Source organism: Lissotriton helveticus, chromosome 5_1, assembly GCF_964261635.1.
Source record: "Lissotriton helveticus chromosome 5_1, aLisHel1.1, whole genome shotgun sequence".
In the NCBI taxonomy this organism is placed as follows: domain Eukaryota; kingdom Metazoa; phylum Chordata; class Amphibia; order Caudata; family Salamandridae; genus Lissotriton; species Lissotriton helveticus.
In genome coordinates, this window is record NC_136065.1 from 708,797,397 (window position 1) to 708,821,148 (window position 23,752).

A 23,752-nucleotide genomic window follows, 5' to 3' on the forward strand; every position below is an offset into this window, starting at 1 on the left:
TTACATACATAGTATGTAAAGTCAATATTTGTGTCTTCGTTATTCTTTTTTCAATATTGTTGTCTGCAATATTTGTGGTGGTGATATTTTGCCATACAACCCTTATACAAGGTAGTGTATGTATGAATTTGTTGTTTGATAATACATTAATGGGGGCATGTTGTTTGTAGGCGTGCTTCCCTGCCCAAATGGTTGGTGACCCTCAATCAGAGAAGTTGTATGTTTTTGCTCCATGTTTAACTACATCAAATATATTGATAAAACATTTATTCAACAGTCAATATTGTTTTCTTTTTTAACTTGTTATTGCTTTGTTCACTGACACTTAACATTATACAATTGTTGATTTCAAAAGTACTCCTCATATTTGTTCCATTAATAAATATAGCTAAAGAGATGTTCAATTACTAAATACAAGCAAGTGTTTTTCTTCCACTGTATCATATAATAATATGAGTTGTTGCAATCCCTGTATAAAAGTTTGTCTCCATGTTCCTTATTACAGTCAAATTGTGACATTTCAAGTCGCCTGTAATAAGGGAAATTATATATCTACTTAACTGTAATAGGCTATTACAATACAGTTGTGATGTCATAATGCCTGCAGCAAGAGCCGGCAGCCAAGTTGAAAGACAGTACACAGACCATATTTACAGCTGTAGTTTACGCAACAAAAATGAGAACAGTGATTAACAAGAACAAATTATTTTGTACGTGTTTATTTTTTTCCATGATATAGGCACTTACAGGAAAGATATGCTTGTTACTAAACATTTTGAGATACAGCATTTTTAAAAATCTTGTTTACATTAAACAGATTCTAATATCTTTTTGCAACAAATTGTTAACTGCTTTTTTGTTAATTTTACACTACAGATTTCACTGTTATTCTTCATATCTGCTGCCATGCTCACTCTTTCATATGATCGAAAAATACACAAAGGGCGTAAGCAGTTTTTGGGGAGGGTGATGGTGTTGCCATGCATTACAAGGCATTTATTATATTGAATGAAATACCCTGTGACATATATTAAAAGAATATTGCAAGACTCCTCAAAGTTCAAGATCCTTATAAAGGTACTCAAGACTTTAGCCTTGTTCTTCTATATATCTATATCTTTTGACTGGCTGTGAGTGTTTGATTGGTTCAGATGCTCCGTCCATCACCACCCCCTTTTGTACCGCTTTGTTTTTCTATATGGTCACAGGTCTCCTTGGTGACTTGCAATACTCTTACCATTTATGGCAGGGGATATTTTATTCTATATATGCTTACATAGTCAGATTGCAATACTGTTAGGAATACGGTGTGGATCAAGGTACTTGTATGGAATGTTCTCTTTCTTATTTCTTTCTTCAATGCTTCTGTTGATGGCCTTAAGATTCTCCTGGAATACCTTGATGGCGTCTTTCACTGATTCTTCAACAAAATGCTCGTCTGGATACATTCCTAAAAATAACTGGACAAAGAAAATAGAAGTTATCATGAAAAACTGAGAAAGACGTAATTGCAGAAAAATATGCTTTTGTCAAAGTTTGAAAATAATTCATGTTTTATATTGTTTTATTTTGATCTGAGAAATCACATGGGGAGATTTGCTCATTAGATTAGAATTACCAGGGTACTTCCCTATGGGCTTACAATATAAGCCATACACATGAGATTTCACTGAATGGTTTTGCAAGTCAAAATCATACACATAATACCAATGCAGTAAACCTACATATCAGATATGTTTCTATAAGGTATTACCACATGTGGGAAAATCACATAAAAAAATCTAAAAACTCAAATTACAAGTCCCTTGGACATTACAAAACATCGGGGTTTTACTTAAAAATATCTCCTTCCCCTCAAAGGAGGTGGTAAAGCAGATGGTAAGGGCCTTATTTTGAATTTGGTGGTCAAACACCCACGATGGCAGTGAGGGTCCTGCTGCACCGGTGGTCTGAACGTCCCATTAGAAGTTGGGCGGTCAGACCGCCATGGGGCCACTAATGCTGCCAAGGATCCCCAATCCCTAGCGGTCTTGCAGCAGTCTGAAGCCCCTAATATGCTGGTTGTGCCTCTGAGGCACTGTCAAACATAATAGGAGTTCCCTCATCGCTAAAGGTTTCATGGCGGTGAGCCCTCCAAGGAAAGTGTGGCGATGAGGAAACAAAGGGCGCCCCTACAGGACCCCTGTTGCCTCTGCACCACGGAGTGCATGCATGGGGCATATAGTGTGCCCCCCTTATGTATGCACCCCCAGTTCCTGCAGGGCATGGGCTTGACAGTCCATGCCCTGCAGGAACGTGCAATGGCGTTCCCATTGCGGTGCCTTGCTAAGGCTCACGTATGAGCCTAGGCACTGCACTGCCATAGGCCAGCCGCCACAGGTCCGCCTGACCTGGATTCCAGTTGGAATCCGGCAAGTGGTCTCATTATGGCTTTGGCAGTGTGGCAGCGGGGCCAAAGTCATAATAAGGCCATAAATAATTGCAAATAATCAAAAAAACATAAAACACTATATTTGACAGTGGAATTTCTTATAGGTGAAAAGACATTCGTTTACTACATCCTTATTACGTTTGAATCTGATGTGGGAGGAGTTCCCACCAACATCGGAATCAAACGTTACGCTTTCAAATTGTGCTGCTGTAGTTCTTTTACTGTGCCTTTTACTGTGCATGTTACACCAGGGAAGCCAAAGTGAAATGTGTGTGTAGAAAACCAGCCCCAATTGCAGGCAAACTGCAGGAATTGGTGAGGAAGCACCAAGTCCTGAAGTTAGTCGCATGAAAGTAACACCCCCTAGTAATCATGGATGTCATATTAGGGGCCGCTGCTGCCACCCCTGGCATGCTTCTTGTGACTACTGGCACTGGCTTTGAGACCCCTAGCGCCAGAAACGACAAAATCAGTGCCAAGAGCAGAAGCAGCTTTTCCATATGGACGTTGGTTGGGGCTTAGCTCTCCTTGTTTTTTGTCAATTTTTTTATTACACTTATAGGGAATAATATGTCATTATTCCCTATACATTTAATTGAAAATGGATTACAAATAGCTGCAATATGATTTTTTCTAGCAGCTGAGGTAAGTAAGAAATAATGCTTTTAAATGTATGTATGCTGTGTGTGTGCTTACAGTTTTGAGTGTGTTTATGTAAGAGAGAGTGTGTATGTGTAGGCAGAGTGTGTGTGAGTGTGTGAATATGTGTGTATGTGTAAGGGTTTGTATATGTAAGCATGTGTATGTGTGAGTGAAAGTGAACGTCAAAGGGCATATGAAGTCACTTTTGCTACCCCTGGCATTTTAGTGAATTGACGTCCATGCTGGTAATGCCTCATCACAGACATGCTAATCCCCAAAGTACTGATACTTTTGTGCAGGATCATTTATTCATCTGTCTTGAAGATCACACCAATGAACACTGAACAGTAATGGTCCAATCGAGCACACAAATGCAGTACTCTCCAACTTTCACATACTTTTACAAGCCGCACCAATGCGGCGCACCAGCTGCTCATGATATGTTTACTGTGACTACAACAATTCCTTCACACCCTCCCGAGACAAATGCAGCATGCTTACCTAAATTAGATTACAAATAAATTACACAACAGTTATAAACCTTATTACTACAATATATATATGTTTTTTTTAATTAGATGGATTAAGTGTCTAATCCAATCCAAGAAAGCTTTATTTGACTTATTAGGTCATCAAAGCACACAATATACATATAAAACAATTACACATGATTTCCAGATAGAATTCATAAAAAATCTTTACAAAATCAATGTACACTTTCTAGAATGGAATTATAAAAGTCTTTAAAAAACACTATATACAATATAAAATATTATATAAAAATTAGTTAATTAAAATTTCATAATTGCTTTAAGACAAGCTATCCAGTTAAGTGAGAGGCGAAAGGCTACTCAAACATGTCATACAGCAAGACAGATGTATTTAGTGGGCTATTCTCTCCTTGAGGGACCTTGCTCTAATTGTGCATACCCACCCCAAGAATTTTGCCATGGCAACAACTATCGCTTCAGTTGTGTCGCTTCTTAGGATTCTTTCTACCTCCTGTGCCCTTCTTGATCCTAGAAGTTTGCATATTGGGGACAGCCAGATGCGCCACGGGGCTCTGTAGCCGTTGCATTCAAATAGTACATGGGATAAAGATTCATTTCCAGACTGGCACACCAAGCACAAATCATCACTAGATGTGGACCATTTGCTAGTAAAGGATTTTATAGGCAGTGTACCAACCTTGAACTGGAAATATAATTTCCGCTCAAAGGGCTTTGTGATAATGTCCCAATACCGTTCTAACTCAGGTACCGATTTACCGCATAAGAAACAGCCAGTAAGGGAGGCTGACTCACAATTCCTCACCAGATCCGTGTGGGCCATTTCCCAATATTTAGCTTTCAGGATCTGTATTGGAGGGAAGATAGCGTTCTCTGGGTCATCCCACAGCGAGTTTATACCCATACATAATAATGTGGCTCTAAGCTTTCTTGTGCAAAAACAACAATTGATGGACGAAATGTTGCACAATGGCAAAACATTCACCCCCAAATCACAGATCTGGGTTTAATCCATCGTTATTTTGCTCACCAAACCACCCCAGTTCAGACATGGCCATATGCAAACCAGTCTTGAACCTGTGCCTCATGGGATCAGTCCAGCCCGAACTGCCAAGCCATGTCTTCCCTGGACCAGAATCAAGCATCCTAGGACCGGTTTCTGGCTATCAGCCTTCATCAGCCAGGATAGCTTGATTCCAGTGGCATGGAGAGCACGGGACTCATGTCTGAGCATACTCGTCCCACTCGGGGTGACAAATGCAAAAATAACAATTGATGGACGGAATGTTGCACAATGGCAAAACATTCACCCCTAGTCACATATCTGGGTTTAATCCATCGTTATTTTGCTCACCACACCACCTCAGTTCAGACATGGCCATATGCAAACCAGTCTTGACCCTGTGCCTCATGGGAACAGTCCAGCCCGAACTGCCAAGCCATGTCTTCCCTGGACCGGAATCTATCATCCTAGGACCGGTTTCTGGCTACCAGCCTTCATCAGCCAGGATAGCTTGATTCCAGTGGCATGGAGAGCACGGGACTCACGTCTGAGCATACCCGTCCCACTCGGGTGACAAATGCAAAAACAACAATTGATGGACTGAATGTTGCACGATGGCAAAACATTCCCCCCAGTCACATATCTGGGTTTAATCCATCGTTATTTTGCTCATCACACCACCCCAGTTCAGACATGGCCATATGCAAACCAGTCTTGACCCTGTGCCTCATGTGAACAGTCCAGCCCGAACTGCCAAGCCATGTCTTCCCTGGGCCGGAATCAAGCATCCTAGGATCGGTTTCTGGCTATCAGCCTTCATCAGCCAGGATAGCTTGATTCCAGTAGCATGGAGAGCACGGGACTCACGTCTGAACTGGGGTGGCGGAGTGAGCTAAAGAATGGTGATGGATTAAACCCAGATCAGTTGACTGGGAGTGAGTGTTTGATTTGCTCAAACGCTCCGTCCATCATCCCTTTTTGTGTCGCTTGGTTCGCCCTAAGTTGGCAGGGTATGCTCAGACGTGAATCCCTTGATCACCTTGCCACTGGATTCAAGCTAGCCTGGCTGATGAGGGTTATTAACCCGAAATCGGTCCCAGGATGCTTGTTTCCGGTCCAGGGAAGACATGGCTTGGCAGTTCGGGCTGGACTGTTCCCATGAGGCACAGGGTCAGACTGATTTTCAAATGGCCATGTCTGAACTGGGTTGGAGGAGTGAGCTAAAGAATGGTGATGGATTAAAACCAGATCAATTGACTAGGGGTGAGTGTTTGATTTGCTCAAAAGGTCCGTCTATCAACCCTTTTTGTATCTCTAAGCTGTCTTAGCCATCTATTTTACGTGAACTATCCACCCTGATTACATCTAGGAAACCAGCTGCATACTCTGCTAGATCTGGGGTGGACCATAGTCTCCACCAGTACAACAAAGGGCGCAATTTTGCAGTTTCTGCGATTGGCTTCCGCCCAAGGTCAATCAGCAATGGGCGCATTGGGGTGCTCTGGGGCAAACTCGCTATATTTCTAAGGAACTTATTTTCCGAGATGGTTAATTTGGCTAGGTTCTCGTCGCCCCAAAGTTCAGCACCATATAAGGCAGAACTGATTACTTTCAGGCTATATATCTCCATGGCGGGGCTGATTTTCCTAGTAAAAGAGATGTTATATTCTTTTAACAATACCCCTGCCAGTTGCCTATGTTTCAATGATGCTAGATCAACTTGATGTGACCATCTTAGCCCCTTCTGGATATGAACCCCCAGGTATGTGAACTCCTTGACCTGATCAAGCATGATGTTATTCAATCTGATGCCCCCTTTAAAAGCCCTATGTGGGTTAAAGGTCATCAGTTTTGTTTTGGACATGTTGACCTCCAATCCCCGTCGAGCACAAAACTCTTTAAAGATTGAGAGGGCCCTCTGAAGCCCACTCGGTGTTTTAGAGAGGATCAAAGTGTTGTCCGCAAACATCAGTATGGGGACCTTTTCATCTGCCGGTGGCGGTGCATCAGTGTTAGTTAGTTTCATGCAGTTCACTATCTCGTGTATATACAATGAGAATAGGGTCGGGCCAGAACACATCCCTGGTGTACTCCTTTATCCACTGGAAAAAAATCTGTTACTTTTCCCTGTTTGCCCCAACAAATCCTGGCCCTTTTGCTTTCGTGCAGTCAATGATAAGCGACAGCAAGTCAAGTGGTAGCCCCATATCTTTTAGTGTCAACCAGAGTTTCCCATGTGCCACGAGATCGAATGCTGCCCGAAGGTCAACAAAAACATCCTATAAACTCCCCTTACCCAGGGTCACTATTTTCCAATGCAACAGAGTGAACCTGAATACTTGATCTATAGTGCTAATAAAGCACTAAAACCTGCTTGGAGGGGGGATAAGATACCGTTTTCATCAATCCAATCCTGCACTTTATTTAAAACCCACCTGCCCATTACCTTTTGGAGCGAGTCAATGAGACAGATGGGCCTATAGTTCCCTGGGCACGCTTTGTCTCCTTTTTTAAAGACAGGGATGATCTCCGCGTCTTTCAGGAATCTGGAATCGGCGAGCCCTGAGCTATAGCATTTGACAATAGAAAAATATATAAGCTCCATCTTGCCTATTGGCAAGAAATACATCCCCCGGTGTTCCATCCAAACCCGGGGCTTTTTCTGCCATGATAGATTTTAAGGCTACCTCAACATCCGCCCTATCTAATGCTTCCTCAATAAAAAAAACTGTTTAGCAATACTGACTTCACTATCATGCTCACTTGCCGCATATTGGGGTTTAAAGTGGTTTACCCACTCTGATTGTGAGACATCGTTATGGGACTAGGCAGCCTGCTATCCTCTGTTCCATTTATAGATATTCAAAAATTGCTTTGGATTCCTCTCATCACAGGCCTCCTTTAAATCATCCCACCTTTTGCTGTCCCATTCCTTTTTCACTTTAAGTATTGCCCACGATAGGTTGCCCTTGCTAATCGTACCTGTGCTTGATCCCCTAATTTTATAGCATCTCTCAACTCTGCTTTTGGGTTTACTCTTTGTTACAAAGTTCATACGCCAGTGCCCCAAAAATTCATTATGTATGATAGTTGGTAATTTGCGATTGGGCAAATTGGCTACACTAGCATTTAGCTCGCTAATTGCCCTGTTCAGCTTATTGTCAATCCTAGACAGCACTAGGGCTAGTTCTTTTAATATGGTCCATTTTAGTCGTCTTTGGTCATTTGATGGTACCACATCCTTAGACATAAAACTGTCTTCTATTCCGCTGCCAGGCTTATAACTAAACAGGTCCATATCCACACATGTATTATCATATCCCTCACTGTATGCCACAATGCTAGGCTGACCAGAAAATAATATATCCTGCTTGTGCTATAGCCATTATTAAATGTCACAGCCCCCAATTTATCGGACTTTGTATGGCCATTAAGTGCCCGTAGACCATTTTCCATACATGTTGAATTCATATGGAACACCACATCAGTCCATCTTTTTATTGGCTCTAGCTCCAGCTTTGGGACACCGCACCGTAGATCTTTCACATCTGATGTGTTGCCCTCCTCATTCAAGAGTGGCTCAAAGGTTGTGTTAAAATCTCCCACAATAATCAAAGGTAGGCATGGCTGATTACTCTCCAGAAGATCGTCAAGTGCGGCTAAAACACCTGACCTTTTACCTCCTGAGCCACGCACATACATATTGTACATTACTGCAATCCCCTTGGAGCCCCCAGACAGTCTGACCGCCTGGATGACATGATTGTGGGTTCGGATAGTTTGAATATTCAGCCCCCTATCTTGCCTCACCCACATTGTCAGACCTCCTGATGGTCTCCCTCGTAATCCTTTAATAGCTGGAATATAAAAATTCAAATAGCCAGCACAAAAAATGGGGACCTCTGGCCAAGTCTCTTGGAACAGACAGACGTCAAACCTCTCAATGAAAGCATGCCACTCTGGGGATCCCACCTTAGAACCTAATCCTGCAATGTTTCATGTCATGAAGGTATTCATTACTAATGCCCCTTTATCCGCCAATTTGGTGTTTGCAATTGGTATGCTTAGACTTAGGGTACTATCTTGTGTAATCCCTACTTTTTGGTTGTTTATCAAGGGTTCCACTCCTACGACTTGTTTCAGCTCTACTAATTGGGAATCAGACCCAAATGAAATAGTTTTGGGGGCCACTTCCATAGCCAGTTTGCTCTGCTGCCCCTTATCCAGATTACCCTCGAGTCAATCAATATTTTCCAATGTTGATTCCCCCCTAGGCCTGGGAGGATTGAGCCCATGTTGGCGAACATTATCACCTCCCCTCGATGGGCGCCTAAACTGTATATTTGATAGTCCTGGTACACTAGTGCGAAATTCTAGGGCAAAAAGATTTTCCGCTATATGTACCCTAGCCATTGTAAACTTGATGCTATCCAGGGAATTTGCTGTTGCTACTAGCCTACGGGCTCTAACTATGTCTTCCCTAATCACCCACCGGCACCCTCTCACATGCCTTATCCAATGGATTTATTTATTTATTAGGGAATCCTCACTCTCTGGTCTATTGGTCACAGCAAGTTTTGAAACATTCACCATGACAATTTCTGGGGAAATTTGCGTTCCCATAGAACTGCTTGCCAAATGCATACTTTCCTCTCTAGGCCTTGGCTGGTGAGATGCAATGCCCTAGTGCCATTCTGATGTACCTGAGCCATGACAGAGTTTATTGGTAAATAATTTCTGATGTTATTATTAACAGGGTTAGTCCAGATACTACTTAGGGCTGCTAACACGTGTGTTTTCAAGATGACAGTTTAGCCCCACCCTAGGCCTACCTGAGCTAAATGTGGCACCAGAAGCCTGTGTTTGATTTGAATGTGGGGGGATAAGTATACCTTCCCTTGTGGCCCTTGGCTGCAATTGACCCAAGTTCAAAGTTTTCACTAGCATAATTAGTTCCTCAATCTGGCCTCTCATTACATCCATTTCTTTCCTCATTGCACCAACCTGTAAGGTTAAATCTTGGTGGCCCTTACATGGTTTTGACCCACCCTGGTGTGGAGTATTCAGGGATAGCAGTTGTACTTGCCCCCCCATCGCCTCCTGATTCATTATCATCAATATCTTGTAGTGGGAGGTACCTATTTGAGCACTGCACCACTGTAGCAATTTGATCTATATTGGCTATATCCTCATTGGGCAATTCCCCCTCCTTTGGACTTTTATCTACCTTTCTTGTATTTGTTCTCTGGAACATAGCCGGAATGGTAGTAATGAGTGTTTGATCCGTGTGTGCCAACTTGTTAGTAGGTGAGTCACTAGATGCTTGCCCCGATGGCTCTAGCTCAAGGATACCCTCACACTCTTCTATCAGGGTGTCTATCCTATCTAATACACAGTTACTTCTTGCATGCGTTTGGAGATTCCTTGCCCTTTTGCTTTTATCTCCCCTGCTCCGATTTGAGCTAGTGCTTCCGGTCTCCCCCCATCCTCACCCACACCCAGCAACTTTCTTTTACCCATTATTAATCTTGTCAGGCTTGGACAGGCAGGGTTCGATATACAACACTCTAACACAACTTGCTACAATGTGACCCTTGTTAGCTAGGCAGTAAGGTGGTAGAATAGGTCCAGACTTTACAGTTTTCTGCGAGGGATCAGAATCACCAAATAGAACAGTCACCGCAAAAACACTACAACAGTACCTGTGGGCGGTTTAAATCACAGCTGGATCACCAGTTCCATGCTCTGGGCAACAAGGCAAAACAATCATTAGAGGGGTGGCCCAGCCTCTTCCTGCCACTGACGGTCACAGATGGGCCCGCCCTTGGCAGGTGCTTCGCCTGCGCGCGTCCCGTGCTGCGGTAGTGCCTCGCGGCCTTTCAAGGACTTTGTCGCCCTGCAGTGACGCCCTCCGCTTGCGCAACAGAGGGCCTCTTGGGAAATGTAGTCTCAGTGGCGTGGGTGAGACTATACTTGCCGTTCCCCTCACGGCGCTGAAGGATGCAGGCACTGAAGAATTCAGGTGAGGTGGGTAGACGGAGTAGCACAGCCGTTCCCCTCACGGCAAAGGAAAAGATTTCAATTAAGTGTCAAAAACAATTGTAATACATCTTAATGAAACTAATTTATGAACATGAGCTGAGTTTTAAACAAAAATAAGGGACAAAGAGAAAGAGACACCCCAATGCGCGTTGCGGTGTTTTCACCCCCTATCAAGGGTGTCACCTTCTTCAGGGCGTAAGGAGTAATCATTTCAGGAGTCCAAGGGGCCTGACACAAATTAGAAACCAGTATAGATGGATGTGTCCGCATAGTTGGTTGAACCCGCGGTAATAGACCCGGTAAGTCTGAAAACTGAAGATGAAACGAATGATAATATCTCTCACAGTCCGTACCAGAAGCCTGTGTTTGATTTGAATGTGGGGGGATAAGTATACCTTCCCTTGTGGCCCTTGGTAAAATGCGCCAAGCCCCATGCGCCATAGAACCTCGTGCATGTATGGCCAAAAGAAAGCGTAAAACACCTTTTCAGCAACTTAAAATACAGCAGTAGCTCACAGCTGGGGATCAACTAAATACGATGTTGTTATCAAGGTGTACTGACTGAAAGCGGTAGATCTCTGGGGTATAAAGCCAGACTTCATCAGCAGATGTTTCTGATGGCCTCCCAGAACTTAGCATGCACCTTGAGGCTATTTCTGTCATCCAGTGTGTCATGATTCTGGTCTCCCTGATCACCTCTTCTTCCAGAACCTTTATCATTTCTTAAATATTCAGTTTTCTTTGCTCTTGGAGGCCATGTTATTAAGTCTGGCAGGCTATATGGTCATATTTTGACTATAAGCGGATGGATGTCAATTGAGTGTGTCTGTTTGCCACACTGTCTGCCTCTGTGCAGCTCAGGGTAGATTCAGACAAGAGCAGAGTAGCTGGCGTCCTGGTCAGCCTGAGAGGTTAAGTGACCTTTTTCTGCCTCAGGAGGCCATGCTAAGGCATCTCAACCACTTTCTGATGAGATATTTTCAGCAAAATCGCTACTTCCAATATATCATACATGTTGACTAATTCCTGCACCCTGTAAAATGTCTTGCAAAGCTACCGCTTGCAGAGTTTTCCTATCTTATAATGCTGATAAGCAGGAAGCAATTCTTATGTGTAATCATGTGTCGCGCACAGGTAGAGTCCCTCACAGAACGGGTTATACTGGGTGCATTGACTCACTGCGTGAAGACCCAACTCATAATCTGGAGCACATGTATGTAAAGGCAGAATACTTTCAAGTTTAGACATCTATCACTGCTGCAGGTGGAATTCATCTGTTTAAATTTATGATCCACCTTCAAACCCATCCACCTGATAATCTAGGATTACCCCGTCAAATGGGGAATTGATCTATTTTTCAGACCTATTCCTTTGCCTCTAAAATGTTACACTTCTCCACGTATTTTCAAACTGTGCACACGTAAGTTACTCTCTTTTTAGATCTGGCATTAGTCAAGACAATTTGACAAAAATTATACTCACAATCAGTTTCTTTTTGCCAGGACTCACCTCAGAAGAAGTTCCAAGATGGAATGAAACGCGTCAGGATCGCCCAAAATTGCTTGAATACAGGCTTTGAAAGCACCGTGTTGCGTGTGCGGCTCATCGTTTCCTTGAAGGGGGAGAAAGTGTTGTAATGTGTAGCGGCTTGGTCCAGCCGCAGAGCTAAGCACCGCCAGCAAGTGCGCCGCCATTACCCAGCCTTGGACCACCTTTGTGACTCGAGAATATCAAACCTTGGGTAACGGACGCTGCCAGATACTGGAATTCGGCTTGGTTCCGTTGCAGCCTTGAAAGCGGCCTGCAGTGCGGAGCAACACGGAATTGGAGACTATCTCCATCGAGACATTAAAATTAATTAAGGCAGCCCACTGGAGGGTTTGTAATGTTTGGACTGAATTGTGAAAACCACACATACCAACATGCACTGTAATATATTATCATGTTGATGCCCACTAGAGGGCCGAGAATGGTTAAAGATCTGCACCTGTGGGGACTCACAATAAGTTTCTTTTTGCCAGGGCTCACCTCAGAAGAAGTTCCAAGATGGAATAAAACGCGTCAGGATCGCCCAAAATTGCTTGAATAAATGCTTTGAAAGCACCGTGTTGCGTGTGCGGTTCATCGTTTTCTTGAAGGGGGAGAAAGTGTTGTAATATATAGCGGCTTGGTCTTGCCGCAGAGCTACGCACCGCCAGCAAGTGCGCCGCCATTAGCCAGCCTTGGACCACCTTTGTGACTCGTGAATATCGAACCTTGGGTAACGGACGCTGCCAGATACTGGAATTTGGTTTGGTTCCGCAGCAGCCTTAAAAGTTGGCCTGCAGTTCGGAACAACACGGAATTGGAGACTATCTCCATCAAGACATTAAAATTAATTAAGGCAGCCCACTGGAGGGTTTGTAATGTTTGGACTAAATTGTGAAAACCCCACATAGCATCATACACTGTAATATATTATCATGTTGATGCCCACTAGAGGCCCGAGAATGGTTAAAGATTTGCACCTGTGGGGACTCACAATCAGTTTCTTTTTGCCAGGGCTCACCTCAGAAAAAGTTCCAAGATGGAATGAAACGCGTCAGGATCGCCCAAAATTGCTCGAATAAATGCTTTAAAAGCACTGTGTTGCGTGTGCGGCTCATCGTTTCCTTGAAGGGGGAGAAAGTGTTGTAATATATATATATATATATATATATATCAGACACACACGTTCACGTTTTCCAAGAACGGAGTCCAGGCCAGCATTAGTGTTCAAAACCGGATTTATTCCAAAGCTTTCACTCGACGCGTTTCGGGAATAGCCTTCCCTTTCTCACGAGTACAAGAGTTTGTTTGCATCCGTTTTTTAAATAAATCACGTGACTGTGTTGGAACAAAATTATAATAAACATAGTTAACAGACTACCAGATCATCTTATGTCTGGAGCTACGTTGTACATTCCTCTTCCCAGAATGTGCGGCAGTGCTATAGTAACAGCTCAAATTTATATTTTACACATTTGTTTTTCTTTCATGTAAATTCTGCGTCATAGCAGTCAATTTAACAACCCATCCGAGGCATTTGCTATTTTTCATGCTAAATGCTACGTATGCAAGCCCCGTTCTCTCTCTACGGCACCCTGGACAACAATCCTTATTTTGGACTCATGGCCGCTCGTATTTACATTGTTAATTAATTTGCAGAAGGCAATAAAGTTTTAAATGATGACGCCAGCATACAGCATGCAAAATCAAGGCATCGTGCACACTGGCTTGTCAACTTCACATTGTTTGTCAAAAAGCGGCAGGCAATAAAGTTTTAAATGATGATACCACATTAACAAAATAAAACATGGCAAATCCAAACATCGTTCAAGGTACTTTCCCAACCTGTCACGGGGCTCGAACTCACAACCTTTGGGTTCGCGCCTTAGATCAATCTGTTAGATCCATCCCGCAACATGAACTTAAGCCGCTTATTTTCTGCTTAGTGGCCTCACCGCCCTGTGCTTGATCACTGTTACGTGTCACGGACCAAGTTTACACATTCTTTTGGCGCAGCCACTTTCGCTACATCATGCCCCAGTGGGCAATTAATACTCTATTTGCCAAGTCTCCGCATTGTTGAATATGTCACTTTAACATGAAGAGCCAATCACTCCCATTGGATATTACCATTTCAGTGAATATCGCCCCAGTGGGCTATATGAATAATGTCCGTGTCATTGACCATGCCACACCATACAAGTTATGCTAGCGAACACAGTCTCATGTGCCAATTCTCTCGTGTTTGACTGCAAGTTGATACATACTGCCATGCACGTTCTGATAGTGTTGTACTTTCATACTCTCCCACATTCAATGGTACCTGTGATAAATGATAAAAATAAAAGTGATTTAGTGACCTTAAATTTTTGTGCCTACATTTCATTCGTTCACTATTTAAAACAAGGTTGGAAGACAGCCAAACAGATAAAATATACATCTTTGTACACAACACATATTTATCCGAGGTGCACACCTAGGGCTTCATCACAGTTGTGCCCTTGAGGCTGAAGAGTATGGTATTTGATTATAAATCTTGACTCCAATCGTCTAAGCTCCTGAAGTATATTCCCGCCTCTTTCTCTAATGGGCACTTGATCTAGTACCACATAAGAGAGGAGACTGTTGTTGCTTTTATGGTGAGACGCAAAGTGTCTTGCCATCGGGTACTGTTTATCCTGATTTTTTATGGCTCTAAGGTGTTGTAGGATTCTTTCTTTTGCCGGTTTGATAGTACTGCCCACATAGAATTTGTCGCATGGACATTTAAGGGCATATACCACAAACTCTGTGTGGCAGTTCAGATGTTTGGTAATTCTGAACGGGGGACATGATTGTGATAGTTTCACCTCTTTAGTATTGTAACTAAATTTGCATGCCTTGCACCTGCCACAGACGTAAAATCCTTGGATTGGATTTGCTCTCTTTTTGGTGGCTATCAGAGTTTGGCACACTTTGTCTTTCAGGCATGGGGGTTTTCTGTAGGTGATTTGGGGGTGATCTCTAAGGCTCGGTAGGATATCTTTGTCGGTTTTGAGGGCATTCCAATGTTTATTGATTGCCTCTCTAACTTCTTTGGTTTGGCAGTGATAATCAGTGATGAATCTTACTCCTTCCTTTTCACTCTCTGTTTCACTTGCTGTGGGTTGGGTTTTGTCTTTATCCGCTACTTTCCTTACCGCCTCTGCGATACATTTTTTGCTGTATCCCCTTACTTTAAACCTGTTACACATGATGTCCCTCTCTTTCTCATAATCTTTTTGCTTGATACAGTTCCTTCTGGCTCTTAATAATTCCCCATAAGGGATTGAATTAATCAGGTTGCGGGGGTGACAGCTACGTGCGTGGAGGAGACTATTTCCAGCAGTCTCCTTCCTGTACAAAACTGTCACTAGACTTGAATCTTCAATGGTGATTTTCAGGTCTAGGAAATCCACTGATTTCATGTCAATATGACTCGTAAATGATAGATTAAAATCATTGACGTTCAAGATGGCCACAAAATCTTCAGCCTCCTCCCTGGTGCCTTCCCAGATTATAAAAATGTCATCTATGTACCGGAGCCAGGTACGGACTCCGGTACGGTATTGGTCTAACTTCCTGACAATGAGTTCCTCCCACCATCCTAGGTAGATTCCAGCAAAGCTTGGAGCAAAGCAAGTGCCCATCGATGTGCCAAGTAGTTGGTGGTAGATGGCACCGTTGAACAGGAAGTAATTCTGGGTAAGGCACATAAAGATCATGTCAAGCAGCATTTCAGTATGCAGCGTATATGAGATTGATCTCGTTCTTAAAAAGTATTTACAGGCTTTGACCCCCATCTCGTGGGGGATATTGGTGTACAGACTGTTGACATCCATTGTCATGAGGAGACAGCCTGGGCCAACCATGGTATTAGAAATCTTTTCCAAGAAATCTCCTGAGTCTCTCAGATATGATGGGAGACCTTGTACGATCGGCTGTAGAAAGTGGTCTACATATCTTGATGTGTTTTCAAGATTACTATTTCTTGAAGACACTATCGGCCTACCTGGTGGGTTGATGGGGTCTTTGTGCAGCTTTGGGAGTAAGTACAATGCTGGCAATTTCGGGAATTTACAGTTTAAAAAATTAAATTCCTCTGTTTCTAACAATTTGAGATTCCTCCATTCACACAATTTATCATGATATGCCTGATTTTTGCTCTCATATACCTTTCTGTTACTCTTCTCATATTTCGTAGTATCACTGAGCTGTTTCAGACCTTCCTGTACATACATTTCTTTAGACATTACAACAATGTTTCCCCCTTTGTCCGATTTTTTTATCACAATAGTATGGTCATTACTTAAATCATCAATAGCCTGTCTTTGTTCTGAATTCAGATTATTCTTCCCATGATTACTGGCATTCGCTAGTTTTTTAAATTCTGTGATAACTCCCTTTTCAAACACATCAATCGCTTCATTATTGATCATTGGTAAAAAAATGGATTTCGGTTTGAATCCACTTTTGCTACTTAGATCCATCCTAATGTTATCATTAATAAGGTTGATAGAGGAGTTTCCCAATGTGTCTGTGTTTCCCTCCAATTCATGCATTACTTGTACTATGTCCGCATCTCCGATTTGTAATATACTTGGATTCTCAGAGTTTGTACCTGGATCGCTATTCATTCTGGTGGCGAACCATTTCCTCAGTCTGAGTTTCCTAGTAAATTGGAAAAGATCAATGCGGCTCTGTGTGTAGTTAAAGTTAGAGGTAGGGCAGAAAGATAATCCAAAGGATAATACCTCTTTTTCGGTGGTGGTCAGATTCCTGCTGGAGAGGTTGATTATAGTTTTGGTGTCCTTCATTGCACCTTGAGGCTATTTCTGTCATCCAGTGTGTCATGATTCTGGTCTCCCTGATCACCTCTTCTTCCAGAACCTTTATCATTTCTTAAATATTCAGTTTTCTTTGCTCTTGGAGGCCATGTTATTAAGTCTGGCAGGCTATATGGTCATATTTTGACTATAAGCGGATGGATGTCAATTGAGTGTGTCTGTTTGCCACACTGTCTGCCTCTGTGCAGCTCAGGGTAGATTCAGACAAGAGCAGAGTAGCTGGCGTCCTGGTCAGCCTGAGAGGTTAAGTGACCTTTTTCTGCCTCAGGAGGCCATGCTAAGGCATCTCAACCACTTTCTGATGAGATATTTTCAGCAAAATCGCTACTTCCAATATATCATACATGTTGACTAATTCCTGCACCCTGTAAAATGTCTTGCAAAGCTACCGCTTGCAGAGTTTTCCTATCTTATAATGCTGATAAGCAGGAAGCAATTCTTATGTGTAATCATGTGTCGCGCACAGGTAGAGTCCCTCACAGAACGGGTTATACTGGGTGCATTGACTCACTGCGTGAAGACCCAACTCATAATCTGGAGCACATGTATGTAAAGGCAGAATACTTTCAAGTTTAGACATCTATCACTGCTGCAGGTGGAATTCATCTGTTTAAATTTATGATCCACCTTCAAACCCATCCACCTGATAATCTAGGATTACCCCGTCAAATGGGGAATTGATCTATTTTTCAGACCTATTCCTTTGCCTCTAAAATGTTACACTTCTCCACGTATTTTCAAACTGTGCACACGTAAGTTACTCTCCTTTTAGATCTGGCATTAGTCAAGACAATTTGACAAAAATTATACTCACAATCAGTTTCTTTTTGCCAGGACTCACCTCAGAAGAAGTTCCAAGATGGAATGAAACGCGTCAGGATCGCCCAAAATTGCTTGAATACAGGCTTTGAAAGCACCGTGTTGCGTGTGCGGCTCATCGTTTCCTTGAAGGGGGAGAAAGTGTTGTAATGTGTAGCGGCTTGGTCCAGCCGCAGAGCTAAGCACCGCCAGCAAGTGCGCCGCCATTACCCAGCCTTGGACCACCTTTGTGACTCGAGAATATCAAACCTTGGGTAACGGACGCTGCCAGATACTGGAATTCGGCTTGGTTCCGTTGCAGCCTTGAAAGTGGCCTGCAGTGCGGAGCAACACGGAATTGGAGACTATCTCCATCGAGACATTAAAATTAATTAAGGCAGCCCACTGGAGGGTTTGTAATGTTTGGACTGAATTGTGAAAACCACACATACCAACATGCACTGTAATATATTATCATGTTGATGCCCACTAGAGGGCCGAGAATGGTTAAAGATCTGCACCTGTTGGGACTCACTATAAGTTTCTTTTTGCCAGGGCTCACCTCAGAAGAAGTTCCAAGATGGAATAAAACGCGTCAGGATCGCCCAAAATTGCTTGAATAAATGCTTTGAAAGCACCGTGTTGCGTGTGCGGTTCATCGTTTTCTTGAAGGGGGAGAAAGTGTTGTAATGTATAGCGGCTTGGTCTTGCCGCAGAGCTACGCACCGCCAGCAAGTGCGCCGCCATTAGCCAGCCTTGGACCACCTTTGTGACTCGTGAATATCGAACCTTGGGTAACGGACGCTGCCAGATACTGGAATTTGGTTTGGTTCCGCAGCAGCCTTAAAAGTTGGCCTGCAGTTCGGAACAACACGGAATTGGAGACTATCTCCATCAAGACATTAAAATTAATTAAGGCAGCCCACTGGAGGGTTTGTAATGTTTGGACTAAATTGTGAAAACCCCACATAGCATCATACACTGTAATATATTATCATGTTGATGCCCACTAGAGGCCCGAGAATGGTTAAAGATTTGCACCTGTGGGGACTCACAATCAGTTTCTTTTTGCCAGGGCTCACCTCAGAAAAAGTTCCAAGATGGAATGAAACGCGTCAGGATCGCCCAAAATTGCTCGAATAAATGCTTTAAAAGCACTGTGTTGCGTGTGCGGCTCATCGTTTCCTTGAAGGGGGAGAAAGTGTTGTAATATATATATATATATATATATATATATATATATATATATATATATATATATATATTCACTGAAAAAACCATAGGTTATAGACCATATATAGTTAGGAATTAGCATTTACAAAACCTTGAAAATTCACTGAAAAAACCATAGGTTATAGACCATATATAGTTAGGAATTAGCATTTAAAAAACCTTATTTTACTCACACAAAACCATTGAAATTCCATATATAGTTAGTTGCACTAACTATATATCGCGCACCTGCAATCCACTGCTGATGATGTCACATATTACATCATTCATGACATGGTCAGTGACATCACTGATGACATCACTGATGACATCTCAAATGACATCACTGATGACATCACTGATGACATCTCATTTGACATCAATGACCACATCACTGATGATATCATTCATGTGACAATACAATGCATCTCCTCACATTTTAATATAACCTCTGTTTCACCCAGTGTTAAATACAGAATATAATTTTTGAAACCATTGACACACCAATACTAGTTACTACATACGCACTCACTGATTCCTACGTCTACACACACCTTCACTCATTCACCCATACTATCATTCATACATACAATCACTCATCTTTACAACACTATCATATGCACTCATACACCTATACAGACACTCACAGTCTGCCACTCATCCATGGAGTTACTCACACACCTAGTCAGTCCTGTAAAGAATCAATGACACTTCCATTTTCTTGTCTATACAGTTAAACATAGAGCACCTTACATTTTCAAACATATACTAACACATACTTACCTTGTTATACAATCATTGATACAAGTACACATTGATCTGCACAGAGTCACACACCTCCCAGCCAGCCACACACACACTCAGTCTCCCATACAAATACTTGGACAATCAATCAGTAACCCATATAGTTAATCATATAGCTACTGATCAAAACATGCAGCAGTTTACAGAACAACAGACATAATGATGCACAAATTAAGACACTTTAGTCACTAACCCATGCACTCAGTGAGACACATTTAATCACTCACTCATGCATTCAGTCATGCACCTACTAAATCCTTTGTCCAGACACTTATACTTCCACTCATTCTTCAATATGTAAGACACATTTTAACTTTACAGAAACATACAGTCACTGGATGTTGTCATCAGTGATGTCATCAGTGATGTCATTTGAGATGTCATCAGTGATGTCATCAGTGATGTCACTGACCATGTCATGAATGATGTAATATGTGACATCATCAGCAGTGGATTGCAGGTGCGCGATATATAGTTAGTGCAACTAACTATATATGGAATTTCAATGGTTTTGTGTGAGTAAAATAAGGTTTTTTAAATGCTAATTCCTAACTATATATGGTCTATAACCTATGGTTTTTTCAGTGAATTTTCAAGGTTTTGTAAATGCTAATTCCTAACTATATATGGTCTATAACCTATGGTTTTTTCAGTGAATTTCAATGGTTTTTTAATAGCAAATATCATAAGCTGTCGAATGTCAAGTACGTGGTAAGTGAAAACATTTTGGTGTTTATGCACACTGATCTGCTTTGAATGGTGCCCCCCCCCCCTCATTTCTATTAGGAGTACTCTCTCTTTGCAGATAGTGAAAGGTAGTTAACGCAGGTCTTTGCCCCCATTGTAATCCGTCGTGCCTGCTTCTCTCTCCATTTGATTCATTGTTATCCAAGTATTTACTGTTTTAGAATTAGTTCTCTTTGGTTCATTCTCTATTTACAAACAAACACAGAGTCGCAATACTCTGTTTAGTCTTTGCAGATAACGAAAAATCGTGTAAAAAAAAAGAAAAGGAATCGAGCAAAATCAGTAGGCCACTAATGGGATCTCTTTTTGACCTCGCTAAAATAGAAACATTAGGAACAACCCCTCATGACAAATACAAAACTAGTGAGATGAACTGAACTCCACACAATGATGGCTGCAAAACAGCTCGGCTCCGCCACCCACCCCGCCCAAAATAACGATAAAGAACGGCTGCCATGATTGGTTGCGGAATGACCACGACGGAGCTACGAAATGGTGCTGCTCTCATGCTAACCCCAGCTTCAGTCTGAAACATCCAGAAACACTGTAGACTACCAATTCGATCAGTTCCGGTAGCGCCCCAATGTAACCCGGTAGAGAAGAACTAGCCCTCCCCTCTTTGACTGATGGTTCTTGTTGCCTGTCCCTTCTGTTGTCATTTAACAGAACTATTTAGCCTGCTGAAAGGGGTTGTGTTCCGACCGCTGGTTGGTGGAGACATTTTGACTATATTCTGTACCTGCGTTGTCGCGTAATGCGTCATATGACGCGCCGCGTTAGCGCATCCGGAAGTCATCCGGGGCGCGCAGCGCGTAACGTAAGCATAACAAGTCATGTGACTTGTTAATAAAACTTTTCATTGGTTCATTTTACTTTTCTTATTGTAATGATGAAAGGCTTGGTCATATGACCTAAAAATTACGCTTTTCATTACTTCCGAACATTATTTTTTCTTAAATATATGTTATAATGTTCCAGGCTAATGTACTTTCCCGGAAATTTTACAACTGTCCTGCAAGTAAAATATATTCTTTTTTCGAGAAAAAGAGCGTTTCTTCGTCCCATGACGGAGCCGTTGAGCAAAAGAGGGTCGACCTGCTGTCTTAGTCGCCGATACGCCTGAATATGAGATTCTTATCGATCACTTTATGTTGCAGGAATAGAAAACACAACAGCCCTTGACCATTTATCTTTACTGCGTTCCTTCGTATTATACCTTTTACCCTTCATGTAATTGGTCTGCTTTATTTCACTTGCCTTTTAATGATTCTAAAACAGTGACTATTATTAAAAACTTTACCAATGTATATACTACTACCATGTTTTCTTTTAAAAACCTTTATTGTGAAAATTTCATTATACAAATACGAGCCTATAACCACGTGGGCCGGCCACGGAGCAAACTGTAATCGTATATGATGAATAGACATTTACACTGTAGAGGAACGTAACGGGCGGGCCATTAGGTTGCAAGAACTAAGGTGTCTAACAGTTACGGAATCGGTGGACGTACATTTTATAATTAAAATACGACAGGGCCAGTTACAATAAAATTATCTAGATATACATTTGCGGGCAAGTACCATGGGTGACGTTAATTCGAACTTTCAACAGTACAGTAATCAATAACACATCAGAACTTAATATCAATAGGGATGTCGAAATATTCAATCAATTCTCGTCCCCGCCCGCCATGTGCTTCAAAACTGCATACGTATCTCGTGATTTCAAGGTTCTGCAACCAGTACACAACAAGGAGTTACGAGTCCCATTTATTCTGGCGCCATTTTGGGCGAGGACGGGCAGGTCCAGGATATAGTCAAAATGTCTCTACCAACCATCGACTATGATGATGTTCATATGCTGTATTTATTAGAGTAACACTCATCTGTCCACATGAAATTAATTTGCCACAATCTAAACATGTCATTTTAATCTTTCCAAAGTTCTTCTAAATATTTGGGACCGTTTCCCTTGCCTCTGAAGCTCTCAGTGCCACTTCTTTGATGAATGTACTAGCAGGTCAGGGGTTCTCCTCCAAATCTCTCTTTTATGCAGCACTATAATTAATTGGTGCCACCTCTCCATATGACGATGCATGGTATAGTTACCACAACTATATTTTTTTTCGGTTCCTCTGGAGAGTTCATCGTGGCAGATGAAGCGTGTAACGTACCGGGCATTTACCTTTTTTTGCATGTACAGGAAAGGAAAAAAAAATCGAGCGTCCGAGTTCTAAGGTGTCCCAGGGCCATTTTAGTGGACCAGGCCCAAATCCAAAGAACAGGCCGCCATTTTGAGAGTCCTGTTGCAGCCGCCTGTCGCTGTAGCATCAAGAGCAGCCGAAACTCAGCTGAATGGCAACTGAAACGGTAAAGGGGCGCCCCACTACAGCAGACGAGCCAGGCCCAAATCCAAAGAACAGCTATCTCACAGGCTAATGGGGCGACCCACGCCGAGTTTCAGCATTGTAGGATGACCACACAAGTACAGCAACTTGCTAGACATCACCTCGGTGCCATCCGGATCTCGGCGCCCCACTGCAGATGAAGTGCCTCTCAACTATGAAACCACCACGGTGACATCCGGATCTTGGCGCGTTGTGCTGCCTTCGGCCTATTCGCACATCGGTCCGCTACTGACGCCATCTCACAGGCTAATGGGGCGACCCACGCCGAGTTTCAGCATTGTAGGATGACCACACCAGTACAGCAACTTGCTAGACATCACCTCGGTGCCATCCGGATCTCGGCGCCCCACTGCAGATGAAGTGCCTCTCAACTATGAAACCACCACGGTGACATCCGGATCTTGGCGCGTTGTGCTGCCTTCGGCCTATTCGCACATCGGTCCGCTACTGACGCCATCTCACAGGCTAATGGGGCGACCCACGCCGAGTTTCAGCATTGTAGGATGACCACACCAGTACAGCAACTTGCTAGACATCACCTCGGTGCCATCCGGATCTCGGCGCCCCACTGCAGATGAAGTGCCTCTCAACTATGAAACCACCACGGTGACATCCGGATCTTGGCGCGTTGTGCTGCCTTCGGCCTATTCGCACATCGGTCCGCTACTGACGCCATCTCACAGGCTAATGGGGTGACCCACGCCGAGTTTCAGCATTGTAGGATGACCACACCAACTTGCTAGACATCACCTCAGTGCCATC

The 23,752-nt window shown here is 42.8% G+C and overlaps 1 protein-coding gene across 1 annotated transcript in view; it reads right to left on the bottom strand.

Annotated features, from left to right (window-relative positions):
- Nucleotides 1–716: 716 nt before the first annotated feature.
- Nucleotides 717–23,752, bottom strand: part of LOC144754856 (polyunsaturated fatty acid 5-lipoxygenase-like) — an 880,896-nt gene continuing 857,860 nt past the window's right edge. The window contains exon 14 of the mRNA XM_078643117.1: nucleotides 717–1,460. Within this exon, the coding sequence (XP_078499243.1) occupies nucleotides 1,281–1,460 (180 nt within the window). The 3' untranslated portion in view covers nucleotides 717–1,280. The remainder of the gene's footprint in view (nucleotides 1,461–23,752) is intronic.